General features: G+C 31.4%; 1 protein-coding gene across 9 annotated transcripts in view; it reads right to left on the reverse strand.

The window, feature by feature from the left end:
• LOC126746393 (patronin) overlaps positions 1-12,440 on the reverse strand; it is a 251,463-nt gene that overhangs the window by 145,063 nt on the left and 93,960 nt on the right. For all 9 annotated transcript variants that reach the window (XM_050454627.1, XM_050454629.1, XM_050454630.1 and 6 more), the window contains 2 exons: positions 6,799-7,087; positions 4,081-4,345 (listed from right to left, as the gene is read on the reverse strand). In XM_050454627.1, the coding sequence (XP_050310584.1) occupies positions 4,081-4,345; positions 6,799-7,087 (554 nt within the window). The remainder of the gene's footprint in view (positions 1-4,080; positions 4,346-6,798; positions 7,088-12,440) is intronic.

Raw genomic sequence — 12,440 nt, forward strand, 5'->3', positions numbered from 1 at the left:
CAAAGTTGATTCACACGATATTCTTCCATACTTCGTTATTGCCTAGTTGGCGGATCGGTTTTTCGATATCCAATCGGGTTATATTTAAGTTGTTAATTTTTAATTTCTAATTATAATAATTGTTCACGAAAGTTTAAAAAAAAAAATCGCTGTCCCATTCTTATGGAATATTAAATTTATGCCTATTTCTTGTATTTAATGAGGGGTTCGTGAAATTGGTAAATTGATTATAAATAATGATGATATATGTTTTTTGGAACTACTTTGCAAGTATTGCAAGTCATTGCGTAACAAAACTTTTAAAAAACTTGATTTTGTATAAAATACAAGGCGGTATCGTGAGTAATTTTTGACAAACAGAAAAATGACTCTTTATAACGTTTTAATTCAGTGTAAGGATCTGCACCGCGTTTTTACTAAAATAAAATTATCGACTTCAAATTTAAGTAGATGTATGTCTCCTTGTCAAAAAGAGAACAGTTTGTTTCAGAAACAAGATACCTTCGAAAAATGTGTAGTTATTTCATCTAATTTATTAAACAAAAAATTTATAATATTTAATTAATAGAAGAGATAAAACAATAATTAACTAATAATTAGGTGCAAAATTCTACATACTATTTATACTTTACTTAGTTAAATACTGGACAAAACTGTCGAAATAATCATAGCAACTACTTAAAATATCCATCATTTTGCTCCTAAATCTCAAAACAATTTGGTTTTTTAGCTTTCGAAAAACCTCTGGATTATTCCGCAATTCATTGCAAGCATTGTCTATTAGATAAAAAAGCTACTCCTGTCTCTTAAGGCCTGCGCAATAAACTTCGGATTTAGATGTCCTCAAATGTAATAGTGGACAGAATTGAAATCACGCGATCGAGAAGGCCGTGGATTAGGACTGAATGTGCCTATTTTATTTTGTATAAATATATCGAAAATGATCAAGCTGTTTTCATTGATAGTATGGTTTCCGTTCTTCATGCTATAATAATATCGTACAGTTCGTTGAGTGGGACAGTACCATCGTGTTGAAAGTACATTCCTGCAATGTTTATACCTCCATCAGATAGCAAAATTAGAGACAAAATTAGAACAGAAAAACACACGTAACTACAATAAAACCTTACACTAAAACAAAATCAAATATTAAAAATTAGTTAAAATTACCTTATAGCTAGATGACCTGCCAAGTACTGACAAATAAAATTTAAATCTGAGAATACCCACATATTTTGTAATAAAAACAATAACACGGCACAAAAATTCAACAAAAAATATAAAAAGGAAAAACGTGACAGGTGTAGTATTTGAACCCATGCTCTAAAGTTGATCTCGGTGAAACACCAGGCCGTTAACCACTCGGCCAGCCCTGCTTATGAATATTAGAGCCAAAGGCATATATGCGTATCGTGAGCAGAAACAAGAGGTTTTTATATTTTTTGTTGAATTTTTGTGCCGTGTTATTGTTTTTATTACAAAATATGTGGGTATTCTCAGATTTAAATTTTAATTGTCAGTACTTAGCAGGTCATCTAGCTATAAGGTAATTTTAACTAATTTTAAATATTTGATTTTGTTTTAGTGTAAGGTTTTATTGTAGTTACGTGTGTTTTTCTGTTTATTGTAGGTCTGATGATGCTTTATTAGCGAAACATCTTACCTGATTAATTAAAAAGATATTTTGAGACTGAGACTTAGAGTTTTCATTTTTTTTTCTCTAGTTACGTAGGTCTCTTTGAGATAATGGACGAGTTCTTTCAAGATAGCAAAATTGTTAAAGCATTTTGAATAAAATTGAAATAAATTTCACAAGTTACTATCGCTGAAATCATCGAAATATTCTTTGATTTTAAATGGCCCATCTTTTAGAATAAATACTTCGAATTTTTTCACCACCTTCTAACTTTTGAACTTAATTAAAGTCAATAACTTAATTAAATTGACCAAATCGTAACATGGGACACATTTTAGGCACTACTCATTTTGTGTTGATTTATGGATTTTTATTCAATTTGTTTTTAATTATATACTGTTAGGTAAAAACATTTTTTTCACACCAATTTATAATAAACTATTTTTTCTTAGCGAAAATTTTGTGGGCGAAACATAAGTTTACAATTGTTGCTGCTTTTAATTAGAAAACCGAAATTTGGCGTCCATTTTATTATCGACCATAATGTCTTAAATTGTTTTATTTACCTTTATGCCCTTATAATGCTCGGTAATGCCTAAATATGTAAATTTTATTCTCAAACAGTCTGAGAACCATTTTTTTGTCAGTGACACCTAATAAAAAGTCTACTCGCATCAAAAGAATCAAAAAATGTAGATGTTCCAGTATTCTCTAGAAGACTTAAGAAACGCTCTTAAAGATATTAATTAGATATTATTAGAAAACAAAAAAATAATTCCAGAGGCCAGTAAAAAGTACCTGGTTACCAAAAATTAGCCTGATTGACCACCTGAAAAACCTGGACCATGTCTATATTAAACAAGAAAAAAACTCGTTACAGATTCTGTAATGCATGTTTAGAAAAGGACACTCTCCTTAAAACCGTTTCAAAATTTGTTTAAAGATGGCTTTTTAGAACAAGACATCTTGAGGTATCCCTAACGCACGCAGGAAGCATCAACAAGGCATGTGCGGTAATTAGTCAGACGATGATCAGAAAAGAATTATAGAATAACAGGAATATTTCGCCGGAATCGCTCTAATGAATATTTTATGAATTTTGATAAATTAGGTTTTGGTTTGTATCCCAAAATCGGGAAAATGTTGGGACCAAGAGTTTTTGCTTGTCATAAAAAATCATGTTTACAGGACACACAGGTAACATAGAATATATAAAATATTGTTTTTTTAACAAGAACGGTTTAAATTGATGGGTTGTATCACATATCATCATTGTACACCGTAGAATCAATTTTAAAGCAACTGTCTGTGATACAACCCATCAATTTAAACCGTTCTTGTTAAAAAAACAATATTTTATATATTCTATGTTACCTGTGTGTCCTGTAAGCATGATTTTTTATGACAAGCAAAATCACACTGTTATGGCCCTGATGAAGCAATAAAATTATTGCGAAACGTTGGCCAGTACATAAAGTGACGGTTGTTTTTATTCCTTCGATCCCATTCCACAACTAAACTCAAGAATTCAAACCTATAGGATCGCAACTAGAATTTATTAACCAAGAGTTTATCTTATCAGTTTCATGTCAATCAACAAAAAGCATTTTTTTAGATCTCTTTGGCTTTCTGTGTTAAAAGCATTTCCCATCTTTATTATTAATTGCATATATAAGACCTCTAAAAACCATCGTGGAAAACATGGGTATTACAAAAATCGGAAAAAGTATATATCTGCAGAAGTTTTATTGGAAGAAAAACGGTTTGTAATTGGAAAAACAAAGCAGAGAATATAAAGCATTCCGTTACAAAATCAACTTTTGTAGAGTATTTAACGTTCTGTTATTAAAAATAGCGAACAAGTAATAACTAAAATAAAAAAAATAGTTTTGGAAAATCTGGATTATTTGATATTGATTTGGATTACATTGATTACGGAAATATGTAAAGGACATTGCAGAAGATCTTAAGACACAGGTAATTCCAAGGCAGAGACGATCTGGTAAAGGAAAAGTTTCTCAGAAGGACTTAAGAACAGCAAAAGAAGTAACATTAGGTATTCTAGAAATTTTGCAATCATATAGTTTTTAATACTGAAGTTATTTTGAATGAGAATGAGAATTGACAGAAAAATTTTCAAGTCATATTAACTAGACGAAGAAGCGTTAATAAAGAGTTATCATTAGTAACAATAAAGTTTCTATTGAAATAAGAATAGACATGTTGGAAAACCTGCATTACTACAACATTTTAAGTGTCCATTAACCCTCACGATGCAAAAATTACAAGCCTGTGAATCAGAAGTTCAGAGGGGCACGTTCATCAACGTTATTAGTGAATGAAATTTATTTTGTACCTATCAAATTTATTCTACATAATATCCTGTATATATGATATCTTGTATATTTAAACATCGTCGATTTTAAAATATTAAAACAATTTACCTAATATCATTAAGCTGAGAATTCATAATATTACTAGAGCCACTTTCCGGACTATTACTACTATTGGCGAAGCTTTGGACGTTATTCACTTGTTGCTGCCACGTGGTTTGATTTGGTAACGCTGCAAACGACGTTTTCTTCTCTGAATTGCCACCGTTTGTACTACCTACTGCCCCTCCTCCGCCTCCTTGATTGTAAATACTGGATTTTATGGGATGCTCTTCTTTATCATTCATGTATACTAATTGTATTCCTTTGTTCTCACCTGAAATATTTAGGAACAAATTTATATTATTAATAATATTGTCTTGGAAACTAAACATAAACGGTAAAATTGTTTATAATTTAAAGCATAATCTATTATTAATAAATATTTATCATGTAAATATTTTTTGACGACGTCACTGGGTACATGGACGTCCTTATGTCGCGTCGGTGGAATTAACAATACGATCGAGCGGCGTTGCGATGTTTTTGCCTTTTTCTCTAATATACATTTAGATACGTTTTTTTGCCATTTCTACATAAGCATCATTGCATCAGAGATGTTGCAAGCAAACAAACTGCCCATACTTCCACGGGAATGCTACTTTTATCTATATTCCATGCCTTTCAACGTATTTTCAAAGTTGTGTTCTAATTAGACAATCCAAAATTCAATTCCTGTTGCAGAGTCCTAAATCCTTGATGTGAAAAAGTTTTTTTGCCCAAATTAGCTCCTACCGGGTGGGAGCCCGTCCATTCTATCTATTATGGCAGTGGTAGCGGTAGATCCACCTGACCTGATACATACTCAACGAAAGAACATACAAAAAAAAACCTTCTCTGTAAAACCCTCATGTAACACAACTCTGTGAAAGTGTCTTTTTTTTAACAAAGTGGGTTCAGTAACATTTGGACGGAAGTGGAAGAAGCAGAATTGATGATTGATGATTTTCCTTGAGAATTCCGAAATTTCATAGCTGGCAACACTTAACTAGGAAACCTTAATTAGGATCCCTTAGAATTTTTTTTTAGTGGAATTAAAAGCCGTGGGATCCGTAACATCAATTCTAATGAATGAGCTTTAGGAATTTGTCAACTATTGAAAATCTTTAATAGTGAATAACTTATTTTCCAGACTAGCTCCTTCAATTGGGAGTCCGATAATTCAGAGGCTTTAGACCATTTAAACCATATGCTAGCTGCACCAATATTAACAACTAATAATAGTCAAATTAACTTTACTAAGCAAAGTGTTGCAAAATATAATCGTTAGTATTCATCACTGATTAAAAAAGGCAATTTAATTTATGTTGTCGGTTTTGTAGCCAAAAAACTTCACAATGATAAAGTTTTGTTCACAATGCCGTAAGGATCTTATTGGAGAAGACAGGTGTGGCGATGAATATATGTATTTATACATGCTAAAGCCTATTCCACTAAAGCCCTATTGAGTCCTTCGATAAACTTATTTTAAAAAAATATTTTTTTACTTGGATTTAATTTTATGGAAATTTTGCCACAAATTTGCCATTTTAAAAACTTAAAGGCAACCGCAAGTTATGTTTTAAGTATTATTTGTAGACAAAATATATTCAAATGCGACTAGCATAATCTCTTCTCGTTAATGTGTAAGTACGTTTCAAAGTTTCACCTCAACATATATTTAATAAACATAAATTAAATCTTAAATGGTAAATAAACAGCTGGAAATTATTCAGAAAAATTTATTAAAAAACAAAAAAAAGTTAAGAAGATTTTAAGGAAAAAATAGATCAATTAAAAAACGTTATATTATACTGTATAAGCCTTTTTATTTAATGTTATTTAAGATGTTTATGAAGCATAATTATAAAAGGAATGGAAAAAAGTTACTATTAGAAGTGACAATTATAAAATTACTTTTTCAACTCTTTATATTTTAGAAAAAAAGTCACAAAAAAAATTTTTATTTTCTTACCTTTTGAACAAATCTAGTTCGCCATTTATCATTAAAATAAGTAATGTTTGCTGATTTAAGCTTCTTATTTAATTTCTGAATGAATTAAATAATAAATGAAAATTTTGCTCTATCAAACATGAGTTGGAAAGGTAGTGAATGCAATGTTATACTAATGTAGTAACAAATGCCTCATTTTTAGATAGTCTAATGTAAATGAGAGTTTTATTCTTCTCCCGAAGATGCAAACATTGTTAGCGAAATACGTGTCGAAAATAAAAATAAAGAGTTTTGATTAGTGGTGAAACTGTCTCGTAATTTGAGTGTCACATCAAAGGTTTCAACCAGTGTCCTACCAAGGTTCCATACCAACTAATTTAATTATTACAACTTATTTACATTAACTAGTTTAATATATAATATTAAACTAAAATATTATATATTAAACTAGTTAATGTAAATAAAAAGATATAACGGCAAATCTCTTTTTTAAAAAATAGTAAAATTTATGAAAATATCATAAACTTTTTTTTTTTTTAATTGTGCAAAACAACTTCTCCTATATTTGCATTAATAAATATTCCGAATTAATTACTAAAATACTGGTTGTTGTCCAGATTTTATAATAAAACGTATGCAGATTTTAAACGCATTTCTTAAATAAGGTAATAATAAAAAAATCAGTATCAACCCAAAAGTTAATGCTTACAAAAAGACCAAAAAAAAGATATTTAAAAAATCATATTAAATGAGGTATACCCAAAAATATTCTTTTCTCAAAAAAATAGGTGACTTACCTATAAGTTTTTGTTTTCCTAAATCTGCAAAACTCATTCGATTATTAATATCCCCATCTACCAAGTCTTTAATTAAATTGTTCTTTTTCATAGTGATATCGTCGCTGCTCATCTGCCGTTTAAGTCGTATTTTTTCCGAGCCGTCGTCCGGCTTCTCTTCGCAGCCGTTATCGTAACCCAAGCGAAAAGAACCCTTGGCATCCTGCAATGTAGATCGGACCGGTGCGTTCTGTTCCACTGGCATGGGAAAATTTGGAGCGGATATTTTTCGACCCACGTGTATTGTTAGCTAAAATAAATTGAATAATAAATATTATTTTAATTTGTTTATTTATTTACAGAACCAAATTACCGTAACTAAACCAATTGGGTCAATAAGAACTTTAAAAAAAACCTAATTAGAACCTAAAGAATAACACATAAATATGCAATATTATTGGGAAAATTACAGACATGTTTTATCCTACATTAAAACCAATATGAAATGTTAATAATATTTTGCAGATCGTAATGAAACAAATGGGTCAAATAAAATGAATCAAAAACTCTGACATTTCTAATTTAAAATCGTTTTCGAAGAAATGCGCTTCAACTTTGGAATAAGGAGATTTATGCGAATCTGAATAAAAGTTCTCAAAGCCATGACCCTCCTTTCCAAATTGGTATAGCCATTCAACGGTCGAAGAACACACTATTTGAAAGTAAAGTAACTGAGCGATAGAACATTGCTTATAAGGCAATGAGAATTGCAGAAAAAAAAAGGAAAGAAAATAAAACAAAAATTGATTCGAATTTTTTTAAATTCCATTTACATAAACTTATCTCTTATGGTTTTCAAGACTCCAAAGAGCACCCTCAACTTTGGGACAATTTGTACACAAGAAAATTACAATTTAAATAATTTTAGGCTAAGGAGTTTTACTGTTTCAAATAAGTATGAAAATCTCAAGAAATTTAACTAATTTTACGTCATAAAGAATTAATTTAACTCCATATAAAAAACGTCTCAATTGTTTAAAAAAAAACATTTTATTATCTTTATTAAATAAAACGTTATTACTTTTGTACTGAAAAAATCTTTTACAAAAAATGATCAAGGACAAACAAATAAGTTCCTTATGTGATTCGAAAACAGCAACTTCACAAATATTTTATGAAAATCCAAACACCTTTCATAAAATATTCAAAATTCAATCATATATTTACAAATAACAACCAGATATATGTATTTACATGATTTCTCAAAGACCACTCTGTAGAGAATATATAAACCTTTCATAATTTAATAATTCAGAAAAAAAAACGAATTAAAATATTTTTTTAACTGACTTCTAACAATACTAAAGCAAAGATATTTCAATTTCTCAAATGCCTCTATAGTGAATTTAAAAATTCAGTAAAATAAATTGAATTTTCTTTTCGCCTGGTTACCTGTCGCCGCCGTCCCACTAACCCATACCACCACCCATGGCCAACGGCGATAAGCTGTTAATTTCAATTCAAAAATAACACGAATATAAGAAATCAAGAAGATCTAAATATCCAGAAAGTCCTAACCTGAAAGTCCTGTCTTAATAAAAAAAAGGGAAGAAGCCAATTTGGGAGAAAATTATCGACCTTATCGACCGGGCATCCATGAAAAAAAAGGAGAGTCTCCGGCTCGAATGTGATGGGAAGATTTCATCATAGTCAATGCCATTCAGAGTCAAGTGCGCATTTCCATTGAAGATGCCAACGATCGGAGGAAGGATGCATATAATATCAATGCCAAAGACCAAAATACAACGACGGTGACTTGCTTTTGCTTTACGACCCTAAGAGACGAGTCCGTAACCGAAAGTTCAAACATCCTGGGATGAGACATACAAAGTGGTGAAAGCCATTAACGATTGTTCTGTACAGAATACAGAAGCCGCCGAGAGGTACAGTTCGAGTTATTCACTTTAACCGGCTGGCTCCTTATTAAAGAAACCACGAAGACGCTGAACTGCGGCAAATCCAACCAGAGTCGGATATGGCATTCGATCTTCATGGCTTATCATTCTATTAGCTAAAAGAGTCGATACACCATAACCTGTAAAGTGCAGCAAGATAAATAGCTGAAAATTCGCAGAAAATATTGAAAAATTTAAGAGCTGCATCAGTCTAAGCTCAGAGTCGGGTAAGAACTCAAGATAACTAATAAAGAGACTGGTAGAAAAATTTTCTGCATGGTTACCAAAGAGACACATCAGAAGTCAACCTATAACGACGCTTTGGACGCTTTGTATTCTCTAAAGGAGGAGTTGCTTGACGAGGATTTGTGAAGTATAGCATGCAACAGTCTATCAGCAACTCACATGCGGACTCGATACGTTGCACTGGAAGATGATTTGCAGTGCATTAGAAGTGGTATTTCGGGTTACAGGAGTCCAGATTCTGGTTTGGTCTTGTACTCCTTAACGTTGTTCACTGGAGAAAAGCGTGGATTATTATTTCTGCGAGAGAACCCGTTGCAAGAGAGTAACCTTATATCAAGGGCTAGCGAATGTTCCGGAATCATGGTCGGCTGGGTATATAAGGAGCCCGCGCCTCGGGGAGGCCAGTTGAAGTCGGAACACAGGCATGATAGTTAAATAGATATAAATAGTAGTAAATAAATATTTCTAGTAGCCTTAAGGGATCGTGTTTAGTGTGTACATATAAAATAAATTAGTTGACTATTTTTGTCCATCGAGTGTTTTAATTCACAGTTTAACTAAAATACTACAATATTATCACTAGAAATTCTTAATTTTACCTTTTTGGAAAAGGCTCTCGAAGATAATATCCATTCTCAGAGAAAGACTGTTCCATATTTGCGCAGCTACGTATTTAAAAGAGAGCTTAAATGCCCCATTCTTAGGCATAGAGAAAATCATTTTTAAGAATCGAATGTGAATGTTCAAGTTAATTCCTGAAGCTGACTACTCAAATATGTAGTTGGCCGTTTGTTATTATGTGATATACAAAGTAAATATTTTTGTTTCTGGGATATTTTTTTTTTATATTAAAAAGTTGCCTTAACCGTAAGGCTAGACCAAATTGAGCGAAGTTGAAATTGCCTTTGTGATAATACAGGGACTTTTCGGAAGTTTCCTTTGTGAAAAGACAGATGGCAAAAGCGCAAGTTATGCAAATTTAAGGCATTTTTTCATTATTAAATTACAGATAACTACAGAGCACAATCAGTACAGGATTAATTACGCTTTAAACGGGATCTGGAGAATCTTAAATTCTTTATTCATTTGATTAAGATTCTATTGATTAAGACTTTATTGGTTAATATATCTAAAAATTAGCTTGTTTTTAATTTTTTTTTGTTAAAACTTCATATGTACAAAATTCGCCGAGGTTTTTCATTAAAACACTATCAATGTTATCAATACAACATCGAATTATTCCGATTTTGCCCGTATCTATATTTTCTACTAGACACTCTATAGTTTGCTTATTTGTAATCTATGGATTTTTGTTGTGCCCATGGCGGCTAAATCCATGAAGTAACAAGTGAAGTTCTTCGATATCTGGTATTGCGCCCAGATGTCTTTTGGACTACTACTTAAGCAGTCCTGCGGCGCATCTGGAGGGTATTTCCTGCTTCCGACGAAAGTCAATCGTGCTGTTAGCTGTGAGACGAAGAGAGAGGTTAGGTCACTACGTGAAACAAATCCATCATCATCTCTCTCCGCCAGAAACTTTTTAGTGAAACTAATATTCAAAACTGATTATCACTAGTATTTCTTTACTTTTAAACGGGTATTTTCGGAAGCAGGATGCTTGATAGTGGTTGGGTGCCCTCTAGAAACTAATTTTCACCATTGGTGATATTTTATTTGGTGTTCGGTGTTTCCAATGAAAAATCCCTCTTAGGGCTGAAGAATTCTGAAGAAATAGATGCCGTCCATGACCCAGCAGTGGTAATGGTTTAACCCTGAAACCTACCGTGTAATATTTCGCCGCCGCCCTTGGCCCCGTCAAATCAAGTCTTGCCTTAAGCCTTATGTCATGAAAAAAAGTCTATCGCGAACCCTAAACCCAGACAGATGGCTTTATGATTATGGAACTCCACCTGTAAACCTACTAAATAGTTTTTTAAGTGACCTCGTAATTAACTAAATTGCTTTATTTTTTTTATATTTTTACTTATCACGATTAACTTATTACTTTACTGTTATTACCCTATCGCCTCTTGGTATTAATATTATGGTATACCTTATTTTACAAATCTGAATTATATTAACGGTCTGTGAACAATTCAATTTTAGGCATTATTATATAATGCTTCTAAAGTGATAACTGACGAATTTACGTACCTTCTTTCCGTAATCTTCTTTCTTTTTCAAATTTTAATACTGTCGCGTACATTTACATATATATTTTGCCATGTATAAATTCCATGGGTTCATTGTGTTTTCTTACTCAATATTAATTTTAATAAACACCCTATTTATTAAATTGGTATGGGTTTAATTAGTATAATATAAATGTTATAATAAAATATAACTTGAAATTTTTGCAGGTATTTTATAATTATATCAAACCATTTAAAACAACCTCCGCAGTTTTTACTAATAGTTGAAAGAAACATGAAGTTCAAAATAAGAATAAAATTTAACATATTTATGTATGGGGTTGTATAGGGTTTTACTTTAAATTTTTGAATCCGATGTCAAAATTTGTTTTTTTTTTCGTTTAGAAACGTCAAATTTTGACAGATGATCAGTTTTTTTCGTATGGAACACCCTGTATATGACTTCATAGTTAAAAAGAGCCGAATTTTCTGATTTCAAATATATATAGTTTAACTATGTTTTATTAAACCGTTTCGGAAATATCGGGCTCCAAACTTTAAAAAAATAATATATTGAAGATCTTGGTAGGCGCTGTATTGTTATTGTTTGACATTTATTAAAAAACAAATCATTCAGATGACATTGTCATTTCTTGTTGGTTGACCCATAAATGTTAAAAAATGCCGTACAGTAATGAAGAAAAATGTGACATCGTCCGTATATTTTATAAAAATAATAATAACGCAAATGCCGCCAGAGAGGAATATCGTCGAACCTTTCCTTTCGTGCCATTTCGGCAAAAAATACGTTTAAAAATATAGAACGAGCATTTTGCATCAGGAAAACTCTACGAAGAAAACGTCGGACAGTTCTTGTCGATCCAGAAGAAGAATTACATATTTTGCTATATTTCGAAGGTAGGTAAGTTTTTACTAATTTTTGAATACATTTAGATCTCCGCTATCATGTTCGGGCCTTTGTCTCCCTCAACTTGCCCATCAAAAATGTTGAATTTCTTTTTAGAACACCCAAATCAATCGATAGAAGATGCCAGAATTTACTTTGATCGATCGGCCAAAAAAATTTATTCAACTTTAAAAAAGTATAAATATTTTGCTTATCGAATATAACCTGTTCAAACTTTAAGTGTAGAGCAAAGAAATAAACGGGTGGAATTTTGTCAAGAGATGCTAGTGCTAAAAGAAGAAGATAATAATTTTTTTTTTTAAATTTGTTGAAATATTTTAATAAAATTGAGTGCACCTTTACAACCGCGGGCATTTACAATCGAAAAAATGTTCGCTTTTAGTCAAGAACAAACCCCCGAAT

Source organism: Anthonomus grandis, chromosome 17 (assembly GCF_022605725.1).
Source record: "Anthonomus grandis grandis chromosome 17, icAntGran1.3, whole genome shotgun sequence".
In the NCBI taxonomy this organism is placed as follows: domain Eukaryota; kingdom Metazoa; phylum Arthropoda; class Insecta; order Coleoptera; family Curculionidae; genus Anthonomus; species Anthonomus grandis.